The sequence below is a fragment of the Lepisosteus oculatus genome, chromosome 17 (genome assembly GCF_040954835.1).
Source record: "Lepisosteus oculatus isolate fLepOcu1 chromosome 17, fLepOcu1.hap2, whole genome shotgun sequence".
NCBI lineage: Eukaryota > Metazoa > Chordata > Actinopteri > Semionotiformes > Lepisosteidae > Lepisosteus > Lepisosteus oculatus.
In genome coordinates, this window is record NC_090712.1 from 3,656,670 (window position 1) to 3,682,567 (window position 25,898).

The window sequence follows — 25,898 nt, forward strand, 5'->3', positions numbered from 1 at the left end:
GCAACAAAAATTCACCCCGGTTTTGCCTAAAACAAGCAGAATCTAAACAGAAGCCTAAAGGCACTTTATCTAGGTTGACATTACAGTTGATTCCGTGAGACACCCACTGCCTGAATTGATTTTCATCAAATGGAGACCCTTTCAATCCTGCTATTGTCAACCACTTTCTGTAGAACTTGGCTTACATCCACTAATGCCAGGCCTTAGTTTTCCTGATGACATTTCATTTGTTAGACGCTCCTGCGTAAACAACTCTCCCTACACTGCTCTGTTCACGTTGCGCTTTTATTTAAACTCTATCACGCAAATGACTTGGGAAGCCAAGTGCCCCTGAAATGCTTAGCCCTGCATCATTTCTCTATTTTCTGTGAGGTAGGGCACTGCGAGCAGGGTGTCAAGAGCTCGGCTTGCTTGTAACTCACCTGGAAGGGCAGGTTTGACAGCAGCAGGGTTTTGGGGTTTTCAGCTATTATTTTCTACAGGACATCACTTGTGGCAAGCAGAGATTAGGCTGACTTAAAGGATGTGGACTGGGTTCAGTCTTGTACAGTATGTAACCCTTCATTACATCCAGTAGGTTACAGATGAGAAGAATACCCTTCAGCCCATGAATGTGTCTTTCAGTTCAAGCAGATAACCTGGTCTCAGAAACTCATCCAACCATATTGCTATGTTAGTCAGACACCACTTACTTACTGTATAGTGTATTTTAAAAAAGGAGACTGTTACTTTTTACATAACAAAAAGAGTATTTGTATTCGAAATATAATGACTTGGTCTTAAGATGAAGGATTCGCTTACGTTTTTGTGATGTAAGCGGTTTTGTGTATTTTTTTTTATTCAGACAGTAGAAATATAAGTGTTTTTTGTGATGAGGACTTAATGGGTTTAATGTTTTTGTGTGGCAAATGTTCAGGGAGCATGATTAAGGATTATTTCCAAAAAGCACCACTGTTATGTTTAATGTCCGCTTTCTGGCATCAAAGACATTTTTAAAAATTAAAATAACTTTGATAATCATTTAATTTTCTTGTCTTTGTCAAAATATGAATATTTTGCTGCACAAATTGAAGCCATGCTTATAACCAAATTCTTGAAATAAATCAAAATATAGCATCTTGTATTGCACAGTGGAAGTGCTTTGAAACTGTTATTGGAGGATAACAATATGTCAGTAATTACTCATTTATAAGCTCACATGTGCAAGACTGTATTTACTACATTTATTTTTTAATCTTACATTTTTATATGTCTGTCCATAGCAGTGCACATATAAATGAGGATTATCTGACTTACAGCATTAGACTCAAAGCAGTTTGCACATTGAACACATCAACTTTAGGTAAAAACATAAGCTCACCATTGTGTGAGGTATTGAAAATTACCACAGGGTTGCTAATAGCCTGTATGCTGCATGACAGAATAATCAAGGAGGCTGACATTTGCTTGTCAGGCTGAATAACATTAGAAACTACAAGTCTTCCTGCTTAGAAACTGGGGCCTGTAGGATTACAGTGCCCTGTTATTGGTGCTGATTAGTTTTGATTTTTGGGACACTGGCCTAGTGGTGCCCTTGAATCAATAAGGACTAATGTTCATCAGCTCGAAAAAACCTGATGAGTCATTTGGCCACCTGGTGTTTTGTCTGCTCTGTGCGTCTTGAAATGGTTCTCCAGCTGCTGCTCATGGTCACACTAAAGAGGTCCTAAGGAATAAGGACACCCAAGAATTAGATTGTGTTTGAGGATGTTCACCGAGTATTTAGGTATAATGACTCTTGATTTAACCTGCTTAGCTGAGGGACAGCCACCCTAGCTGAAGGATGAGGAGGCTGGGACCCCCATGCAGATACAGGAGGGGCTCAGCTCCACAAGCAGCTGCCCAGTTAGAGATGAGGTGGAGAAGGGATGCACAAGATCAAAAGTAAAGAGAGATGTTCTTGGATGAAATGTGTAGCTTTGATAAATGACATTGGGAATGATAATAAAGCTCCCAAGCTTCAGTGAAGATCAGGTCAGGTAAACTCACCTTATCCATGCACGACCTGGGCTCCAGATGTTACGGGTTTGAAAGTGAGCTCTGTTTTTAGGTAGGTGGAGCTCAGTTATAGTGCACTGTCAACTTCTGTGACTTTTCAAGTTCTGGGCCTCTGATCTTCTCCCTTTAGTGCTTTATCTCAGCCATGGGGCCATGAGCTCTGGGTTTGCTTGCAGGAAAGATCAGACTATTTTGATTGCAGCACCAATTCATCATCCCAGAGGCAGTGTTTGTGGTTTGCACTGAGTAAACATGAGAATTACAGCTCATTTTAACAACTGTAGCGGCGAGGCTTAATAATAAGACAGAATTAAGTGTTTCTGAGCTTTCCCAAATTAGGCCTCATTTCTCTGTTCATCTCTGTGGTGCAGCCACAGAGAAACCATTCATGCAAGGTGATTTAAGGTCCAAGGACAGCTCCCAAAGGGGGATGCACTTAGCTAAGCCTGGCTATCATGATCAATGGTCATCCATTGGTGCCTATCTGTCTAGGGAGTGCGAGTTGGACATCTGGATTGCATTCCTAAGTGTCAGGACTAAGTGACTCATATCTCACCTTGATCAACCAATCAGGGACCGGTAGGGCCGAGTAACCCACGTGGGACTCTGATGCCCATGGAACTTTCAGCCAATCAATGAGCTGAAGTTCCTCCAGGTAAAAACAGGCAACACAGAGAGCCTGAGAGATTCAGATTGGGATTCGACAAGATTGAGATTCAGATTCGACAAGATTGAGATTCAGATTCAGACAAGATTCTAAAGGGAATTCAAAGGAGAATTCCAGGGCAGGACGGCCCAGGAGCAGAAGGCTCCCAAGGGCAGGACATTCTCGCAGCGCGCCTCCTTACCATCCTGAGACTCAGCCCGGACAACCACGGAACGGCCAGTGTGTCCGAGTGCCAGAACTTTCCTTTGTTCTAAGAGTCTAGAGTTGAGGTTGCCAGAGAGTAACCAGCAGCAGGCCTCATCAACAGGTCAGAACTGTGGACAGCTGAATCACTATTCAGAACTAGCTCTTCATCAGGAATGAACCGGTCCTCTTCCTGACTTGCTGGGACCCACAGTCATCTTTTCTCCTGTGCACAAACTTTGCTAGTTAAAGCCAACAATGAGCATCAGCAGCGCACCGTCGCAAGCCGCACAGCACAGCCTGGCACGGAGCCAGAGAGCGCGGATTGGACAGCAACAGCCTGCAACTGTTTCTTTGTGCCCGCAGGAGATCTGAATCCCCAGAGATTGGATGAGTATTCAACTTCAATGCATTACAGCTCGAGAATTCAATTGTTATCCCAACCAGTTGATATCAATTTAATTCCTAAGAGTTATGTACTTGTTTGAGTATCTAATGTAGAAGTTGTAACCAAGTTCACTTTACGAAACGGTCTTAATGAATGATATACTGAACGTATGTCCTCTTGATATGTGTAACACTTTGTAACTGATTGAATATATACCTTTTGTATTCTGATAACCCTCTCGATAAGATCTGTTAGGTTTATATGCATATTCTATGTATTAATAAATGTATCCTCGTGTATTAGTACCTGTGTGTGTGCGTTGTTTGAGTTATATCGCATGGTTGGATTCTAAAGCCACCAAAAGAATCAACTTTGTGATTTACTGCTACAATTAATAATTGTCTCAGTAAATGCCCAAACCCTACAGAACTGGTGCCTTCAGAGAGCCACTATGATTACATATTTGGCGTCCCTAAACCGGTTTTCTCTACATTTATTTGGCGTCCCTGATGGGCGTGGCAAGACTGAAATGAGTCAACCAAGCGGAATAATTCAATATAAAACGCCGCGGGTTTCATACACGACAATACAGTGTGCTGAAAGCCGAAAGAAAAAGTTCCCCCTTGCTCTTTAAGCAGTGCTTGATTGTTTTGTGATCTTTTGCAATCTACCGGGTTGATTGCATACTTGATCTTGTGGTTTTCTGTGGTAAAACTGTGATTTCGTACTTAAAAGTAATACTCTAAGTTTAACGATGGTTGCTAAAAGGTCTGAATTCGAGTCGCTATTAAGCACTCTCTCTAGCAGCGACAGGTCTGACCACGATCTCTTCCATATCTCCGTCAGCGGAGAAGCTAGGAGAATAAATCTCCATTCTCTGAGAGAGCTAGCGAAGAACATAGAGAGATTTGACCCCGCAGTGTCAGAGAATAATATCGAGAGTTATATTCAAGACCTCAGGTATAACCTGCAGTACCTGCCAAACGCCACAGAACAGGAGAAAGTGTTTCTGGTCAGGAAAACTACCAGCAGAGCTGTACATGAGTGGATGGCTAGGCAGATGAAAGAAGTCTGTAATGACTTTGAGCAGCTATGTCAAGCACTTATCGAAGAATACAGTGCGTTTATTGACCCAACTGCCGCGATAGCCACCGCTCTTAACATTAAGCACGAGAGAGCAGAGTCCCCTCGCGAATATTACGAGAGACTTAGACGAACTTATTTTGCAGGGCGAAATGATGAGGGTTGCGAAGAGAACACACATTTCAAGGGTTTATTCATTGCGAATCTCCACCCGTCAGTCAGAAAGATGATCTTAATGCATATAGATGCACAGACCATGAAAATGACTGATATTAAGAGATTCGTGCAGAAAGCCTGGGAGTATGATGTCCAAAGTCGCTCTGAGCAAAAAGCTGTTAAAGCGACTGTGTTCGCCGTCAGAGCCAGCAGGGTTAATTCCCCCCTGCTCGAAGGAGCACAGGCTCCTGAGCTGGCTAAGCCCCGTTCCAAAGCACTCACACAGGACCGCACCCAGCGTCCTAAGTGCCATGAGAACACCGGGGGAGGGAAAGGGCTAGAAAAGGCTGAACAAAAGGATTCAGTAGCCGCCCGCCTGGCCAGGCTTGAACAAGCTTTATTAGGACAGGGACAACCGCTCCCCAAGGCTGCCGGAAGCGTGAATGAGCTGATACTCTCCAATGGAGGAGGCGGAGACCCGCCCCCTCTCCCTCCCTCAGTCTATCTGATTGAGCGGAATAGTTCCTGCCTGGATGAGGTCAGCCACTCCCAAGCGAGTGCTGACTCCACCCCTGAAGTCACAGAGCAGGCAGTAAAACGCAGAGGAAAAGCAAGAAGCTTTTACCTCAAGGCTGCCATGGGAGATGTCTTACCCAGTGAGACACTGATTGACACTGAGGTTGAAAGGTGTTTGATGTCACACGGCAAGCTCAAACGGGTAGAAAAAGAAAAGGGCATGCGACTCAGAGAGGAACCTTTGGTGAATCACCAGAAAGGCAAGGTGTGGAAACAGGTCAAGGCTCCTAAGCCTTCTGTACAGAAGGAAAGGGGGGCCAAGAGGCAGACTGTGCTCACACAGTGCCCACCGAACTCAGAAGCCCATGCGGAGATTCCTTCTGTTCCCTCTGGACAAGAAATAAAAATATTTCCTTGTTCCCCAGATATACAGGGAAGTCGTGTCCCGGCTGAGGTCCCAACAGCCTCCATGCCACAGGAGCGGTGCTCCGAGCAGCCGCCTGATCCACCAGGTAAAGCACACCCCTTTTACATCCCTAAAGAGGAGCAGATCTCCCCACCTGGCGATGAGAAGGAGCTTTCCCTGTGCACCCTGGCACCCAAGAGGGTTCAGGAACACCACCCCGCAGTGGTGGAAGGGATCCAGATGGCAGGAGAGCAGGTTGGTGATGTAGCCCTCACCCTTAGCGCTGAGAGGTCCTCTATTAGTGAGGATCTGCTTGAGCAGCTGTCACAGGGCCACCGCCAGGTGCCCCTAGTGCAACATTCACAGGTTAGACAGGAGGTCCAGCTGGACGCTGAGACTACTGCGCTGTGGACACACCTGATCCCAGATGCCGATTCCCTCTGCTGTGACCCAGGGAACCTGCGGTCAGGTAACATTATTTCTCACAACTACCAGGTAGTGAGTAAGACTGACCTGATTGCTCCTTCCTCAACGGCAGGGTTGCCAACACACCCAGTTCCCCAGAAGGGACAGGGAATGAAAGCCGAGACGGTTTTCTTACAGCCACCAGCTCAGTCTGTCAGTCTGAGTCTGACCAACAGTGGTTCAGCCAGACTGGAGCTGGATGGTAAAGTCACCCGCCTGCCAGTGCAGGACATCGCAAAGAGGGGTGTCAGAATCCCCGCCTGCACTGACATGGGCCTGGTGAGTGATAGTAAGTTCAAAGACAGTGAACTAGCTATCCCAGTGCTGGGGCAGCTCCCTGAACCCCTAGCGAGGGAAGGGGGGAGCGAGCAGGTGTCCTACACCTACCCCCAGCGAACGATTGTAAACATGCCGATAGAAGGATTCCTCAATCGGGAAGTGTGCAGGGTGGACCTGAACAGTGAGAATAGGGTAACAATCCCAGATCACTCAGGTGCTCCAGATGACCACTCAGCCGAGGGTCAGGCATGCTCCACCGCTGCACCGCCCCCTGCAGGGTTCCTAGAGCACAGGCATGAACAAATCGAAAAAGCAGATGCCCTGGAAAAGGAGGAGCAGCATCAGCCGCTGCGTCAGATCTCCCCAGATTTCCAGGATGTTGGTGCCCAAGATGCCACAGGGCATACTGAGAAAGACACCATGTACATGCTGCGCCAGCTTAGAAAGGCAACAGTCACTCAGAAGGAGATGACTGGGATCAGCCACCCGAAAAGACTTTTGGGAGGACTGATTGCTGCCACCACTGTTGTGCATTTGCTATTTCTGGTAGGTTTGTGTGCTACTGGCACTCTCACCCTGACTGCCCCAAGAAGGCAGGTGTCAGAGATGCCAGAGGGTAGTGACAGACTGTATCAACAGCAGCAAAAGTTGGAAAGCTTAGGGAAAACCCTAAAGGCAACTTCCTATGCAACAGGGTTAAACCTTATTCCCCAACCAGTGGACATGATTGTTGGTGTTATACAGTGGGTTTATGCTTGTGTGCAACAGGCCAGAATGTTGACACAAGACCTGTTAAGGGAGTTTGGTGCCACTGTAGCCAGTCTAGCCATGGCACAAATCCCAACCCACTTGATTCCACTCTTCTCAGTAGAGGAGTGTGTGACATTAACCCCATCGCTCATAGCTCACCCAGAAGGCAATCCAAGATTGAATTCGGTTCCAAATCTTGAGATGGGTATGGCTACCAAAGCTATCCATTGGCTGTGTCTAAACGATTCACCAATGAAGGGTGTAAAGCTACTAACGAGCAGAGGGAGGTTAATGAACCCCATGAAGAGCAGGTGGGAAGTAAATGGCTGGTCAGCACACCACATTTAACTGACACTATGACTTGTGACGGGCAAGATACAGCTACCGCAATGCAGCTACCTAATCAAACAGTTTCCCTGCAAGTTCCCGAGGAGGCCATAGAACAGCATGGTAACTTAACATTGTACGGTCTGGAACCAGACAATAAGACCAAACTTGAGGTCTAAGATGCCTTCAGGTGCCACACTATTCAATTGGATAGAAATCCAAGAAACAGTAAGCCCTGAAGAGGTACAGGTAGTTAGTTTGCTTTAATGGAACAAACCTCCAAACCACCCTAGCAGATACCCAACACAGGTGTTGTGGTTTATCGGGGGCTGGGAACAGGAACTGTTGTTATTGTAACACTACTGCCAGGTAGCTGGATCATGACTGACAGTGTACTCTGAATGATGTACTCTCACATCAAGATGTACTCTGGGTAGCATGAATGAGTCAAAGGTAGCATTTTAAAAAGAAAGGAAGTGACTTCTCCCCAAATATCTACCACAGAGGTATCAGATATTGACAGTGAACTTCCTGATGTGTAATTCCTAGACTTAGATAATGTCTCCTACCATGTTTATACATACTCCAGATGTTATTCATCCTGTTTGTATCCAATGCTGGTTCCGGTATGAATTCTCGAGGAGTAATGTAGACATTTAAGGTTAATGTTCTAATGGCAAGGGACATCACTTAACTCTGTTTTGTTTTGAAGGCAACAATGCCTCGGGACCTCGTGGCCTTCAAAAAGGGGGGATATGTAGCGGCGAGGCTTAATAATAAGACAGAATTAAGTGTTTCTGAGCTTTCCCAAATTAGGCCTCATTTCTCTGTTCATCTCTGTGGTGCAGCCACAGAGAAACCATTCATGCAAGGTGATTTAAGGTCCAAGGACAGCTCCCAAAGGGGGATGCACTTAGCTAAGCCTGGCTATCATGATCAATGGTCATCCATTGGTGCCTATCTGTCTAGGGAGTGCGAGTTGGACATCTGGATTGCATTCCTAAGTGTCAGGACTAAGTGACTCATATCTCACCTTGATCAACCAATCAGGGACCGGTAGGGCCGAGTAACCCACGTGGGACTCTGATGCCCATGGAACTTTCAGCCAATCAATGAGCTGAAGTTCCTCCAGGTAAAAACAGGCAACACAGAGAGCCTGAGAGATTCAGATTGGGATTCGACAAGATTGAGATTCAGATTCGACAAGATTGAGATTCAGATTCAGACAAGATTCTAAAGGGAATTCAAAGGAGAATTCCAGGGCAGGACGGCCCAGGAGCAGAAGGCTCCCAAGGGCAGGACATTCTCGCAGCGCGCCTCCTTACCATCCTGAGACTCAGCCCGGACAACCACGGAACGGCCAGTGTGTCCGAGTGCCAGAACTTTCCTTTGTTCTAAGAGTCTAGAGTTGAGGTTGCCAGAGAGTAACCAGCAGCAGGCCTCATCAACAGGTCAGAACTGTGGACAGCTGAATCACTATTCAGAACTAGCTCTTCATCAGGAATGAACCGGTCCTCTTCCTGACTTGCTGGGACCCACAGTCATCTTTTCTCCTGTGCACAAACTTTGCTAGTTAAAGCCAACAATGAGCATCAGCAGCGCACCGTCGCAAGCCGCACAGCACAGCCTGGCACGGAGCCAGAGAGCGCGGATTGGACAGCAACAGCCTGCAACTGTTTCTTTGTGCCCGCAGGAGATCTGAATCCCCAGAGATTGGATGAGTATTCAACTTCAATGCATTACAGCTCGAGAATTCAATTGTTATCCCAACCAGTTGATATCAATTTAATTCCTAAGAGTTATGTACTTGTTTGAGTATCTAATGTAGAAGTTGTAACCAAGTTCACTTTACGAAACGGTCTTAATGAATGATATACTGAACGTATGTCCTCTTGATATGTGTAACACTTTGTAACTGATTGAATATATACCTTTTGTATTCTGATAACCCTCTCGATAAGATCTGTTAGGTTTATATGCATATTCTATGTATTAATAAATGTATCCTCGTGTATTAGTACCTGTGTGTGTGCGTTGTTTGAGTTATATCGCATGGTTGGATTCTAAAGCCACCAAAAGAATCAACTTTGTGATTTACTGCTACAATTAATAATTGTCTCAGTAAATGCCCAAACCCTACAGAACTGGTGCCTTCAGAGAGCCACTATGATTACATATTTGGCGTCCCTAAACCGGTTTTCTCTACACAACCTAGACCTGCACCAGAAAATACTATCCTCTTGTGAAACATACAGCAGGAGAACAATGGGTAAGCATCGGATTTCATTGCTGAATGGAGTGCATTTTGAGTGCAGTGGAGAAATTACTTAAGTTAAATTACTGTGCTAATCACAAACACTGGATAGTCACAGAAATTATGCACTTTTCTTGTTGGAGGAGCTGGAATTGCTTTAGACTGAAGATTCACTTGGATTGCAGGGTCAGTCAAGGATAAAATGACACCTTACAATGGAAAATTATGAAACCGTGCGTATCAGTGTAGGAAACCAAATATGTGATGGCACGATTCTGCATGAAATTGTTGGCAAAATGCAGGAATGTGAGGGGAAAAAATGCTGACTGAATAGCTTCTCATGGGGGGGGGTTCCTGTTTATTTCTTTGTTTTGCGTTTCCTCTGTTGTATTTTCTGGGGAGAATCTGGTATTTTCCCTTTTTGTGATTTTTCATGACCAGGCTAGATAAGGAATAGAAAAGGCAGGAGCAACATTCCAGCTGGCTGTTCCACTTGAAAGGCTCAGGAAAGCCATGGTATTACTGTCGAGAGTGCAGTCCCGACTGCTGTCTCAGTCTGCATATCAGGGTAATGTACTTGAGCTTTACATTAAAGGAGTCACATATGCTATGCACATTTTCTGTTTCATTTCTGCTTTGAGTAGACTGTATTGGTTGTGCTATATTCTATCTGTTGCTGACGAGACGTCTACAGTACAAGTTGTGCTTCCTTGGTCTTCAGTCAAGCAGCAAGTGTCTTTATAGTAAAAATTAGAAAATATATCTTAAAATTAAAGAGAGGAAATGTTAAGGAAGGGATTTTATTTGTGTGTGATCTTAAGCATTGGCTAAGAAGGCATGGAGTCACATTTATTTGCTTCCCTTTTACACTTTTTCACTTTTACACTTTATATTTATTGTGGTGCGCCGAGTGCAGATTTCCAGATGGCTAATACCAAAACCTGAAAGAAGCTACCCAAAATACAAGAAAAGAACGCACTTACCTGTTGTTAAGGTGCAGAGACACCCTCTCTATCCCTACAAACTCATTTTCTCGATGTGATGAAGTTCTTATTTCGCAGGGGGGGGGCAGCCTGCACCACAACAGCAGCCGTCATCAAATGCTTTGTCTTTGCAGCTCTCCTGTACGCAACGATTTTCGGCAACGTGACGACGATCTTCCAGCAGATGTATGCCAACACCAACAGGTACCACGAGATGCTCAACAGTGTTCGCGACTTCCTGAAGCTCTACCAGGTTCCCAAAGGCCTAAGTGAGAGGGTCATGGATTACATTGTGTCCACGTGGTCCATGTCCAGAGGCATAGATACCGAAAAGGTACTACAGACTGGTCGCCCAGGATTCATAAGCTTGCATGCTGACTATTGTGTGGACTTCTGCATGGTTGCCACTTTTAAGCTAAAGCTGTGTCACAGGTGGCACTAAAGTAAAGCATTTTCTTAAATGCTCCAAGAAAAACAAAGAAACTTGGTTGACTACCGTGAATTACACCTAAAACAATCAGGATACAAGATCTATCAAAATGCATTTAATAATTAATTATATATTGTCTGGTGGTGCTTGTAGAAAGCATTTTACTATAAGCATTTATTTGGCTTTTGGTAATGTATAGCTAAATATAGCTGTCTGTTGAAGATGTTTCAGCTTTATTAAATGCTGTGCTTAAGGCTGTCAAAATCCATTTTTAGCAGTATACCAGTATTCCGTGCTGTACTGCCTTCTATGTATTTTATATTTCACGGTCAGGATCTTCAAAATGTGCTCTAGCCCGATACAACCCTTTTATAAAGGTTATAACACCACATGGATGTGGCAGAAAAATGCACAAAACTGGGATATATAATTATTATATATTGTAGAGCACTCACAATTCTCTGAGGAGAAGCACATTATGTAACTGTTCCCCACGTGTATGGTGGAAAGATCTGAGATAGTGTGTGAAAAAATACTGAAGTCTGATGACCAAGGATGCATATGTAAGACTTTCTTGTTGACATAAATCTGAACCCCAACACTACTACTACTACTGGTGGTGAAAGAACTATAGTACCTTATATGAATATATCTGCTTAGTAAAACTGTCTGTCCAGTCTGTTAGGCAGAACACCTATTGATTTCTTTTTGCATTCAGCAACGAATTTCAGACTACAGCCCCATGAAGCTTTCAGGTCCTTGTATTGTGGTAGCAGGGTACAGTTCAATGTATACTGGATTATACAATATTTAATCTAAGTGTAATGTCCACTTGAATCAATGCATTGACGATGGATCCTATGCAGAAGGCACAGTGGACATTGATTTTAGAAAATGTAAATGTACCACTTCTGATATATTTCCATTTCAGTCAAAAATACAGTATATTTCAGGGATAAATGTAAGTAGCTCCCCTGTGTCAAAATCTTTGCTTTTCATCTGAAGATCATTTTGTAGGGCATTATTGGAGATTCTGTGCACTGCCCTTCTTCATTTACAAAGTCATAAGAAAGCACACATATTTGCTTTTGGGATGTATTTTCGGAAATACTCCAAAATAATAAAAAAAAAGATTAAAGCCTTTTGGAAATTTGCAAAATCAACGTCATCATGCTACCTACTGTTTCCTGCATTACCCTGAGCAAATTCTTCTGGCTTTGTGAAATGAAACCCCAAGTCTCTTGCCCATAGGATGAAGTGCATCGAATCAGGGATTAGAGCATTATGGAAGAGCTTCTGTGAAAGGTGACATGTTCTTAAATCTTGCAGCAGTGGGACACACATGGCCCTTTTTCTGGTTCCATCCTAGGTATTACAGATCTGCCCGAAGGATATGAGAGCTGATATATGTGTACACCTCAACCGCAAAGTCTTCAAGGAGCACCCTGCCTTCAGACTGGCCAGTGATGGTTGCTTACGTGCACTGGCAATGGAGTTCCAGACTATCCATTGTGCCCCTGGGGATCTCATTTACCACGCAGGCGAAAGTGTGGACAGTCTCTGCTTTGTGGTTTCGGGCTCTTTGGAAGTAATACAGGACGATGAAGTAGTGGCCATTTTGGGTAAGTTGAGGCACGTCAGCCCAAAGACAGCTTTGAAATGCACCCTTATTTTAGAAATGTTGCATATTTATTAGCCACTGACCATTTAAATTAAAAAATGGGAAATAACAATGAGTAATTGGGCATTGAAAGTTGTTGCTGTACAGATATTAATCTTAATTCATTTCTTTATGAATTATCTTGCTACTTGCTGTAAGGCTTGGTATGAAAATCATCATGAGTGCAACTCTGAGTTTTGTCAAAAAAAGGGCATGGTTAATAAGCAACTGGCTTGATAAAAGCAACTGTATGTATAAGATGTGACTCTGCTGCAGCTTAAGAATTTTAAATAGCTTCTGTTGTTTTTTGCTCTGTGTGTATTCATTTCTGATTTTTGCAGACGTTTTGAATCCAGATAGTCACTGTGGACTGTATTGTGCACCACGCCCTCTACATTAACCTTATGTAATCCAGTCTTCCTGCTGCTCTTTGTGGTGTGAATGGAATTTGTATGTACTCCTCCATAGAACACTAAATAGCCCATCGTCATTTCTAGATAGCTCAGATGGAGGAGTTAACCAGGCTTCGAGTTGTGAGGAGTGGTAAGGAAGAGTGAGTTTGTCTCTGACACAAAACTCCTGGCTTAAGGACTGTGAAACTTAATACTATGTTAAAAGTATGTTTTTTACTGTAACTGTATGACAAGCAACATTTGACTATAGCAAATGCATCCATTTGCTAGAAAAGAGGATGAGAGGCTTAATTGCAGAATCCCCCAACCATCTCTTTAGTCTTTTATTTTATTCTAAAGGTTTTTGGCATCTTAATGCCATCATCTTCAGCTATGACCTACTGTGCATGCGAAGTGGTGGCTTTTCTGATTCTGGCTGAGTAGCTGAGCGAGTATGGTATTTGAAATGAATGAAACTGGAGATTTTGTTTACAGTTTTTCTGACAATGTTCAAGAACAAACTATGTACTTTACTCTGCCTAAGAAATCCCGTTTACAAATACTGTAATTGACATGCAAAATCTACTGTACAGTATCACAGCTGATACAACTACCCTTGGCAGTAGTTACGTACAGCATCCTTTATTGCAGGAGCAGTTTGTATGGTTTGCATTCTTATTGCCCTGCAGTAATGTATATTCCGTTTGAGCTTCTTTTTCCATCTCAGTGCACAGAGAGATACAGCTTTTAATTCCTTATCTCAGCAAAAGGAAATGGATAACAGGAGGAATTTAGAACTTGCTTATGTCTGAAGGCTGGGAAGCCAGGCCTTGGCATGCAGATTTATGGAACTTGTGCTCTTCACCTGAATTCATTTTGCCACAATGTCTGGTTTTGTTATGCCCTCCTTAAGAATAAAAAAAAAACAATTAGTCCCAGTGGCTCAGGCGAATAACCTTTTTCCATATGCTTACCTAAACATAAGTGGAAAATGAGATCCGGTTTGTTTTCACTTATTAATCCTGTTGGGAATGATTTTCAGAGCCTTTTCGGTTCGTCGGGTATTGTGCCTGGAGATTCTTGATCATCAGCCCATACAGCACGTTTCAAAAGAACAGCTTGTGATTTGAGGAGGGAGTTTGCGTCTTCGTTAATGAAAGCAAGAGCCTCCCAGCTGTGCTTTAGAAACAAAACAGCAAATGATCCTGTCCAGGGCTTTGTTTTTCAATTGTATCAGATAACCGCATTGTGACCAAGGAGGTGTTTGTGATATCCGGCACTATTTTCTTGAGTCGTGTTTTAATTCTCAGCTGGGATTTGGCATTGTATTATGAAGTTAGTCCTGGTCCTCAAGTGTCTGAATTCTACTCTGAGTTCTAGTGCTGCTGCACATGGTTCTTCCCCTTTTAATATACAAGAGTTTGTGAGGACGATAGAACAGATTCGTTGCCAGACTCAGTAGTGAAGAAGAAGAAAAATAAAAATGCCAAGGCCATTTGTTAAATGCTCGGAGCCTGAGCACCAGTCGAGGAAGACTATTTTCAAATACAGAGAAAGATGTTTAAGGCAGAAATTAAAACCGAACCACAGCAGAGCACGGACTGGTGCAGAGAAACGATCACTGAAAACGAAAATCCTGTATTGGCACGAAAACAAGTGTTTCTGAATCATTAGGAACTAAAAAATGGGAATTTTGTAAGCGGCCTTTTTCAATGGACATTTTTGTATTTACAATTTGCCTTTTCATAATGATTCAGATGAGTTCTCTCATTTAGAATGAGCATAGTGTATGTGCTAGTTTTAATTAAAAATAGTAAAAATTAAGCTCTTTGGGATGTCAGCTTCTCTTTACCATTTCAGAAATAGTCCGTCTGTACTGGCTAGTTTGTAGTAAACCTAAAGCATATCCTGCAACTTTCTTTTTTCAACTAGATTTTCAACAATTATTTTCATAGTGGTACATTCCAAATGTACCCATGTCATATTTACTGTGTGTACAGTAAAACGCGTGCTGGCAGGAACGCTTTAAAATGTAATTTAGAAAATATTATTAATCTACTACAAACATGCTGTTTGCAGAAAACGCATTGGTTTTTTTATTGGTTCTTGATACCGCCTTGTCTAAAATGGTGCATTTTCTTAAAAGTAGGAGCACCCCTAAACACTACTGCTGTGAGATACGTCATGAGAGTGCTTTACCATAAGTTCATTCTGGCACAAAAAAAATAGGGCTCCTATCTGCTTACCGTTCAAACGTGAACTGAAATTTCTGTGGGTGAGTGCAGCGTGTGTGAGCATGCATCACAACGAGCGTGTGTGTCGGTGTGTATGTACAGTATGCGTGTGTATGCGTGTGTGTGCGCGCATGCATGACAACGAGTGCAGCGTGTGCGTAAGCATGCATGAGAACGAGCGTGTGTCTGTGTATGAGCACGTGTGAGCATGCATGAGAACGAGCGTGTGTGCAGCGTGTGTCTGTGTATGAGCGTGTGTGAGCATGCGTGTGTGTCTGTGTATGAGCGTGTGTGAGCATGCATGAGAAGGAGCGTGTGTGTGAGTGCAGTGTGTGTGCTAAAGAATGCCAAATCATCGTCTCGTATATTTGGGAACTGGATGCTCTGACACCCCTGAGCCTCACCCCCTCCGGCAGCGCCATCTGTGTTCCAGCTCTTCCAGCGCTGCGGTCGCCACGAGGAAAGCGCGATCGCAAAAAAAAAAAACTGTCACGAAAACAATTGGACTGGAGCAAACAGTTCGCACAGAGAAAAGGACACAGACGCCGTAACCAAGTGTCAGAGCTGTCGGCCAGCTCCCTTAAACCCACATGCCGTTCCACATTCGCCCCGCCGCCAGGCGCGCTGAGCTAAAATAATTGTCCTCTGCTGAAACGTGTCATCTGGCTTTTGGGGGACCAAGCACTTCAGCTCATACAGTAACTGCGCCAGTCCATCCTAAAACCAGGAGCCCTATTTTTGCACCTATTACTGGTTGAACTACTTAGTGGACTGCTGAGAAAAAAAAAACGTTTTGTTTACTACAAAGTTTTAGCACAATGCAAGGTAATTTGGACTTCCTCAAAGGGCTCATGTTTTCTATTGTATTTTTCTGATGACTTCATACCTCATGGGTGTCATGGTGATGTAGTGGTTAGCATTTCTGCCGCGCAAAGCTAGAGCCCCGCGGTGGGTAACTGTATGTGTGGGCTCTGTCCAGGTGGAGTGTGTATCTCCTGCCCATGTTTATATACGGGTTTCCTCCAGGTGCTCCGGGTTCCCGTCACTGTCCAAAGACATGCTGGCGGGGGAATTGGTTTCCAGGAAAATGAGCTCTGGTGTGAGTACGTGTGTATTGGTGTCTGCCCAGCTACGGACTGGTGTCCAGTTCAGGGTGCACCCTGTATTGCACCCGTTGCAATCATTTACTGGATAAGGCAGTTAGAGAATGGATGGATGGAAGGTAAAGATGCATTCAATCTTTGCTTAAAAAGCGTATCGTAAAAGGTTAGGGATATTTAAGTTTTGCTACAATTTCACAGAAGGACGTACTATGCATGTGACTAGCTATGTTGCGTCATACTGTAAGTGCTAATTACCATGGCAAACCTTAATATCTTAATGTCTTGTACAATTTTATTTAAATAGAACGATATTTAGCATGAAACAGCACACTTAATTTTAAAATATTTAAAATGCACACAATTTACAAAGAACCAATATTTTTAAAATGTGCTTTTGCTGAAAAAAAGTGTATTTTTTAACATTCTGATTTCCATTTCCCCTGTGTGCCTTATCGGCACGTGTAGCCCATGGAAATGAACTAACATAGCATGAGGTGTAGCTGTGCTCTGTCGTGCTGGTAGTACAGTATGACTGTGATCATGAATGGTGACTTCACCCTTAAGTAATGTGCACAGCTAAGCATTCGGGTAATATTTTGTGTTTATATGAGATTTAGATTTGTATTTTGTTTCTGAATTATTTTCTGGTTTGTGTCCCCTGGTCAAAGTGCAATGCTCCAATTTAGTAGCCTGACGCTCTTAAGAATAAAGAATATAACTTTATTTTCATGAAATTATAATATTTCGTTTGCTTCAGTAACACTTTTTTACCATGTTTAACCTCTCAGCCCACTCAGTCTAACCTGCCTCCTGCATAGTGTTTTATTATAATTTATATTCTTCACCTGGGACTGACCCAATGCACCGGTCCCTTAAAGTGAAATGTGCTGTCAGATGAAAAATGGGTCATGCCTGTTCTTTTTTGCAGATCTGCTTCAGTAGTTATACAGAGGCTTGCTACTACAGATTTGAACTTTATGCTACGAGGAAAGGAGAAATTCATTACCAGTAAATGACCCATGACTGTATTGACTTGGTCCTGAATGTAAATGTGAAAGCCTCTTTTGAAAACTTAAAGGGTCCTGTCAGTGCTTTCAATTAAAGACTGGCATCTGTATTATGCATCTAGTCTTTCAAGGTCTGTGTGTGCATTCTATTGACTTAAAATTGTCTTTGTGAACTCCCACTCTCCCAACAGAAGAAATTAAGAACAAACAGGAAATGTGTTTTGAATATTTTAAACATTTCTTGAAGCTGCAGCTCATTGTTAATCCTGCTGCATTGTAATGTTGTTCTTGGAACAACATGGTGCCCTGTGAAAGATTACTGTATCTATCCTTCTGATTTATTTATTTTTAAATAAGAAATTACTTAATGGCTCTTTAACTCTAAAATCCAATACTACTCGAAAAAACCTGTGCCCATGAAGCTGAATTGCATCATTACCGCAGTAGAGGCAGAAATAGTGCATGTGTGTTATCAAACTGTGAACCGAAGTTTACGGTTTATCACTAATTATGACATTACTTGGGCAGTGCCCAACCACGTCAGCTGTTTGTGAGTGAAACTGGATATCTTTTCTATGGGCCGGTGTGGTGGCTCTGTGGATAAGGATCTGCACCTACTGTATGGCTGGACGGTTGCAAGTTCAGATCCTGCGGCCGGCAGAGGAATCTTACTCCGTTGGGCCCCTGAGCACGGCCCTTCACCCCAACTTCTCCAGGGGCGCTGTACAAATGGTTGACCTTGCACTCTGACCCCAAGCTTCTCGCCCTGTCTATCTGTGCCAGCAGCCATATCACTCTGCAACTCACAACTGGCAGCCCACTGAAGCTCAGCAGGTGTGAGCCTGGTCAGTACCTGGATGGGAGACCTCCTGGGAAAAACTAAGGTTGCTGCTGGAAGAGGTGTTAGTGGGACCAGAAGGGGGTACTCACCCTGCGGTCCATGTGGGTTCTAATGCCCCAGTATAGTGATGGGGAAACTGTACTGTAAACAGGCGCCGTCCTTTGGATGAGACGTAAAACCGAGGTCCTGACTCTCTGCGGTCATTAAAAATCCCAGGGCATTTCTCAAAGAGTAGGGCCAAAATTACTGGCCAAAATTCCCATTGGCCCTTACCAATCATGGCCTCCTAATAATTCCCATCAATGAATTGGCTTCATTACTCTCTTCCCCACTGAGAGCTGGTGTGTGCTGAGTCCCCATTACCTGTAAAGCGCTTTGAGTAGAGTGTCCAGAAAAGTGCTATATAAGTATAAGCAATTATTATTAATTATAATCTGTGTGTCTCATGGAGAGCAAGTTGGGGTATGTGAAAAGACAAATTTATTGTATAGCCAATAAAGTAATCTTATACTGCTAGATTATTTCATGAATGGAACATTTGATTAGGTGGCCTCTTGTAACATGACACATATTCAATTTTGTACTGTAAAGTTACAAAAAAGACTCTAGGACACTGGGGTACAGTGTCGAACTTTGGAATCAAACTTGATTCTGATCACAATGATCACAGATGTAAGATATTAACAGTTACTGTGGGAACAGTAACAATCAGCTGGGCAAATTTAAGCACTTGCTAAGAACCTCTTGAACGGTTAGTGTTTTGGCTGGGTGATGATTTTCAATGATGAGCTGGAAGTCCTCTTGTGTGCCTCAGTGTGCGAGACAATCAGATTTATTTCTGAGGTTAAGCGGTGTTTCTTGTTTCTTGAGGTCTGCCTTGACTAACAATCCAGGAAAGTGTGCTTATTCTGACTTAAAGGACGCACAATATGTGTTATAAAGTGTGATACAAATAAAAAAATCATGTGGTCTCTTGTTTAATTAGACTCTTTAAGTATATAATGGACTGCTACAGAGAGAATTCAGAGAGGAAATCTCCTTTCCCAGAGCTTACCCGTTTGTCTTGTCTATCAGAAAACCACCTGGAATTGAACCACACCTTGTTCAGCAGTAGTTCACATTGAGCCTTTCCCCTTGCACACTTACTGTTACTGTTACCTGAAGTCTCAGAGTATTACTTCTTTAAATGCTTTTATAGTCAACTGACCTCCTAGTGCTGTAAGAGAGTAAGAGGTCTTGATATTTGCTAGTGTCTGTGGTACCGTTTAGTAATATAGATACTTCAGTACAAAAAATGAGAGATGTGCAAGTGGAAACATTAAATGATCAAAACCACAGACTACTGAAATGCGTCTGTTGTTTTGTGATCCAGACACCTAACAAACTATACAGCTCCTTGTACGGTATGTTGAATAAAAAAGGGATATCATTAAGCATTAAGAGAATGTGTATACAAGTTTAAGCACCCTTTTAAACTGTGTACTTTATAGGTTTTACTGCTGGAGTTACACAACTGTTTGTATTAATTCAGGCAAGCATACTTATTAATGTTACTGCAGTTAGCACCCCACAGAATTATTTGGAAACAGCATTCTGAAAAGTGTTTAACACACCCAGATGAACACAGTCTGCTTGTCAACAAATAAACTTAAGTTTGCAGCAGGGAACTGGCATGCAGACCACTGACATGAGGAAAACTTTTATTCCCCACAGATAATGCCAATGTGCAGAAACTCATTAGGATGTTTATATTGGTTTCTATATTTTAAAGATAATAGATGATGGCTTACATAAACAAGTGAAGCCATAAATGTATCAATTTTCAAGGGTTTACACTGCCCTTGAACCTGGGTTTTGTTGGATTATTACCACATTATTCTTACTTTTCTTCTTTGCATCCCATTTCTTAGTAAATGGTGCTATCAGTTGACACCCGAATTTGCCTTTCAGATTCTGCCGTTTCGTGGATTTGTGTGGTAAGACGCAAATAGATCCACAGTCCTTACACTAATGGTGCTGCTCTGCATATTGAGACTTTATTCAATCTGCGGAAGGACCTTCAATCTCCTGTAAGGAGCAGGTTGGGTTAACTATTCTACAGTGAAAGATTTATTCCATGCTGAAAAAAAGAAGAAAGAGAACACAACGTTTCGGCCGTGGAGCCTTCTTCAGGTGTGAGAGAGACAGGGCAGTAGGCAATAGTAAAGTAGCGGGAGAACAAAGGTTGAGAGGGAGGAGGAGTGAGAGGCGGGAGCAGGGGACAGAAAGAGAGGCCAATCAAGAGGTGTGAGAAGTCAGAAGTCAGAATGGGTGCAGAGAGGGGTGAAATGAAACTTCCAATGAATGGAGAAAATTTAAAAGAACAGTAGTCTGTCGTTAAGAGAAGGGAGAATGTGTGATCCTAGCTGCAGAATAATTTTGGTTTCGGTGGTCTTTCTGATGTATGAGTTTGGAAAACCGTCTTTGAGAACACAGACGGAGAGATTAGAGTGGTCGTGGCCGTCAGAGGTGAAATGAGAAACAATGGGCTTGGAGAGATGTTTAATCTTCACAGCCCTGACGTGTTCTCTGAAGCGGTCTCCGAGTCTCCTTCCTGTTTCCCCAATGTAGATGGCTGGGCATTTATTGCAAGAGATACAGTAAATAAGGTTGCTGGAGGTACAAGATGCTGTCTGGGTGATCCGGAATTGTCCTGAGGGGCCTTGAATGAGTGTGGTGGTGGATGTGTACTTGCAGGTGATACAGCGAGCTCTGTTGCAAGGGAAAGTGCCTGGTGTGGATGGTTGTTGAGGGCGGTCGAGGGAGCTGTGAACAAGGAAGTTACGCAGATTAGGTGGTCGGCGATATGAGATGATAGGGCGATCAGAAAAGAGGGCCCCAATGGAGGGATCATCCTGTAGGATGGAAAAGTTGTGGTTAATGGTCCTGGGGATAGGAAGTGTGTTAGGGTGGTAAGGAAGCACCAAAGGAATGCAGTTGTTACGGCAGGAGTTTCTGATCGGGTTGATGGTCCGGGGGGTGTTTTTGGCTCGGGCAAGGGCCCTGTCAATCACACTGCTGGGGTATCCTCTGTTGATGAAAAAGGAGTACATTTCGAGGGCTTGGTTCTCGAAGTCAATGTCGTTGCTGCATAATCGTCGTAGCCTAAGGAACTGTGAAAAAGGAAGAGAGTTTTTAGTGTGGTTGGGGTGAAATGAGCTGTACAGGAGGTAGCTGTGTGGATCTGTGGGTTTGTAATAAACTAAGGTGGACAGTTGGGGGTAGTTGATGGAGAAGTTGATGTCTAGAAACAGAAGAGCAGTGTAAGATATGTTAACCGTATATTTGAGGGACGGGTGGAAGTTGGTGAAATGGTGCAGGAAGAACTCAAGTTGATGGTTGGAGCATGTGGCGGCACCGACGCAGTCATCAATATATAAAAGATTATTGAAAGAGAATGCGACAATTTCTTGACAGCCTCATGAGACCGCTGGTTGAAGGTCTTCCCTCATACATCAAGGACACCAACCACGCACTGCAACTTTTTAATGATTTCCGATTTCAGGGTACCGAATGCTACATTTTTACCATGGACATCACATCTCTGTACACCGTCATTCCCCATAATGACGGCCTTACAGCCCTCAAGCACACGCTGGACAAACGCACAGTACTTGATCCACCCACCCACACCCTGGTACGCCTTGCAGAATTGGTCCTTACACTGAACGCATTCTCTTTCAATAATCTTTTTTACCAACAGGTCAGTGGAGTTGCCATGGGCACCAGAATGGGACCCAGCTATGCCAATATTTTTGTCGGCTGGGTAGAAGAACGCTTCTATGCTTCCTACACTGGCTATGTCCCTGACCTCTACAAACGATATATTGATGACTGCGTCGGTGCCGCCACATGCTCCAACCATCAGCTTGAGTTCTTCCTGCACCATTTCACCAACTTCCACCCGTCCCTCAAATATAGGGTTAACATATCTTACACTGCTCTTCTGTTTCTAGACATCAACTTTTCCATCAACTGCCCCCGACTGTCCACTTCAGTTTATTACAAACCCACGGATCCACACAGCTACCTCCTGTACAGCTCATTTCACCCCAACCACACTAAAAACTCTCTTCCTTTTTCACAGTTCCTTAGGCTATGACGATTATGCAGCAACGACATTGACTTCGAGAACCAAGCCCTCGAAATGTACTCGTTTTTCATCAACAGAGGATACCCCAGCAGTGTGATTGACAGGGCCCTTGCCCGAGCCAAAAACACCCCCCGGACCATCAACCCGATCAGAAACTCCTGCCGTAACAACTGCATTCCTTTGGTGCTTCCTTACCACCCTAACACACTTCCTATCCCCAGGACCATTAACCACAACTCTTCCATCCTACAGGATGATCCCTCCATTGGGGCCCTCTTTTCTGATCGCCCTATCATCTCATATCGCCGACCACCTAATCTGCGTAACTTCCTTGTTCACAGCTCCCTCGACCGCCCTCAACAACCATCCACACCAGGCACTTTCCCTTGCAACAGAGCTCGCTGTATCACCTGCAAGTACACATCCACCACCACACTCATTCAAGACCCCTCAGGACAATTCCGGATCACCCAGACAGCATCTTGTACCTCCAGCAACCTTATTTACTGTATCTCCTGCAGTAAATGCCCAGCCATCTACATTGGAGAAACAGGAAAGAGACTCGGAGACCGCTTCAGAGAACACGTCAGGGCTGTGAAGATTAAAGATCTCTCCAAGCCCATTGTTTCTCATTTCACCTCTGACGGCCACGACCACTCTAATCTCTCCGTCTGTGGTCTCAAAGACGGTTTTCCGAACTCATACATCAGAAAGACCACCGAAACCAAAATTATTCTGCAGCTAGGATCACACATTCTCCCTTCTCTTAACGACAGACTACTGTTCTTTTAAATTTTCTCCATTCATTGGAAGTTTCATTTCACCCCTCTCTGCACCCATTCTGACTTCTGACTTCTCACACCTCTTGATTGGCCTCTCTTTCTGTCCCCTGCTCCCACCTCTCACTCCTCCCCCCTCCAAACCTTTGTTCTCCCGCTGCTTTACCTTTGCCTACTGCCCTGTCTCTCTCACACCTGAAGAAGGCTCCAAGCCGAAACGTTGTGTTCTCTTTCTTCTTTTTTTCAGCATGGAATAAACCTATTACTTGTTCCTTTGCAGCCTACGCATGCTGACGCAGCTACCCACCTGAACTACAGTGAAAGAATGCCTGGCATCATCTGCTGTGACTTATCATTTCACTGTTGTATATATCTCGAAGGTCCTTGGACCTGCTCACAAATTTCACTGACACGAGCAGATATCACAGATTATTGCATGCCCTGTCACACAATTACAGAGACTATACTCTTATTTGATCGGTATGGATGCTGTGAATATGCTGGCTCTTATAATGGTGTTTTGAGCTGGGCAAAATACAGTACAACCACTGGCCTACTTGTAAAACCATTTACAAATGTGTAGCTAGGAAGTAGATTCGAGCTTTGTCAGATTTTAGAAATGAAATTCTGGGATTTTGAAGTTCAGGGAAAAGGGAGAGCCAGTTTTGTCATGCACAAAGGAGACGTATAGAGAGCTTGTGATTCACTGTCTTCAGGTAGGAGGGTAATAGATTTTGGTCCTGTTCTGCTCTTATAAAAGCCAAGAGTTATCAGTGCACTGTCAGCTTAGTGTTCATGGGTGGCTGCACACCTCACTTGCTCAATGCCAAAAAAGACTGGAGAAGTCCATATGATCTACTGTCATAAATGCTTGTTACAGTACATATTTACACGCTACATGTGAAAGCAGATTAAAATTAGTTTCAAAGGAGGAAGATGCTATTAGAGATTATGTATACTCTATTTTTCTAGTGCAGAACATAAGTACTAAAAAATAATCCCTCTTGGATGTAAGAGTGTGTTTTTCCTCAATGCTTAACATTAGAACCTGTTGTAATCCACTTATCTATATTGTAAAACATTTTAAATGTGTTGTTTGCATCCCTCATACGTCTTTAGTCTTCCATTAAAGCTTTGGATTAAAGCTGTATAAGTACATTTTTAATAGTCTAATAATGACCATTTTATTAATCCAGCTAAGGATGAATAGTATCAGTAGAATGTTCATAAAGCGTACTAAGTAGTGTGTTCATATCAGCCTTACCCCTAGTGTTTTCACTAATGATATCCATCACTCTCTGAGGAAGCATTCTAAACTTTGTAATCAACTTCAGTTGATAGTTAATTTCCAATTAATAGAATATCTATTAAACTTTTATGTAATCAGCATAATCTAAAACGCGACCATTTAATTGTTTGCCTTTTTACTTAATAAGAAATGTGTTGTTTTCAAGGTTTTATACGAGGGTGTGGGAGTTCTTCTGTCTCTTATATTGCAGTGTGTACGTGTTCTCTCTTTTGTGATGGAGCTTCTCCTGGTCACCGCTGTGCAGTTAAAAAGGCTTTAATGAAGGTGCTGTTTTGTGCTAATGACTGCCTGCACCTCGAAGCCGCCCACATAGAAGTAACATGAGTTCTTCTTGATAATGTCAAATGTCATTGATTGGCTGGCTGCTGTCTATAGCCCTGAAAGCAATATGGACTGTCTGGGGGAAATGCTGACAGTAACCTCATTTGGTGCAATTCCCCTTTTGCTTCTGTTTAACTGCATGGGGGAGGCAGCACATACGAAAACCCAATTGTCTACTTGGAGCGCTGTTATATCTGTTCTCAATTGGGCATTTAAAACAATTGGGCAGCATGGTGTTAGTGTTTAACATTGCTGCCTCGGAGTGGTGGAGTCCTGGGATCACTTCCTGAACAAAATACATTGGCGAAATAAGAAATATTTAAAGAATGCTTAAAAATATGTGCAGACATTTTGTTTGTTCTGGAAGCATTTATCTGTTAAATAACCTGTAAAATTGGTTAAATAACCTGTAAAATTGAACATTAAATTTCTGCTGAGACATAATCGGAACTGCGGGTTTCTGTTCTGATTTCATTTGTAATGCCCTGAAGCAATTTCAAATTGATAGATCAGTCCGCGAGGAACTCTCTTAATTTCAAGACTTGTCTATTATATCCAAAATGCATTTTAGCACATTAACAACACAAAATAAAGATATGCAAAAGTGTGTTTTTCTGATGGATATCAATGCCTAATTAGTGGATTGTTTTAATAGCGCATTTAGTGAATGAACAGAATTCCTATATTATAAAGACATTGAAGATTATAAAAATGCTTCATCCTGTGGATGTCTAGGCACATTCTATATGTAGTGAAATAATACGAAATATCGGGCCTCAAGACTGGCTCAACCAGTCAAGGGGCTTGCCTAAGTGCAGGTTGGGCTCTGTGATCACGGGTTCGAGCCTGGGGCATGTGACTAGCCGACTGTCTAAGTTGGATCAGCACTGCCAAGGGTAGGAAGGAAATACTCTGCAGGAGCTCATCTCGGCTCTGTCGACACAGCGCCCCCTCTGGCCCCCCAGGCACTTGCAGGCATGCGGTGCTCAGGGTCAGGAACACGGCTGGTGCTGAGCCTCCGTTACGGGGCTGTGTGATGTGAATGTGGCCAGGTCGGAGGTGTTGGCCTGCACTGCCTCATTTCCCACACCTGCTCAGGGTTTGTAGCTGAAGCGTCACACAAGTGGCTGTTCCCGAAAGGGTGGACATCACAAGAATTATCAGCGTTTGTGAAACAAAAATGACATTTTGACTTT

General features: G+C 43.3%; 1 protein-coding gene across 2 annotated transcripts in view; it reads left to right on the forward strand.

The window, feature by feature from the left end:
• LOC102687989 (potassium voltage-gated channel subfamily H member 1) overlaps nt 1–25,898 on the forward strand; it is a 115,496-nt gene that overhangs the window by 43,187 nt on the left and 46,411 nt on the right. For both annotated transcript variants that reach the window (XM_069179818.1, XM_069179819.1), the window contains 2 exons: nt 10,629–10,828; nt 12,294–12,546. In XM_069179818.1, the coding sequence (XP_069035919.1) occupies nt 10,629–10,828; nt 12,294–12,546 (453 nt within the window). The remainder of the gene's footprint in view (nt 1–10,628; nt 10,829–12,293; nt 12,547–25,898) is intronic.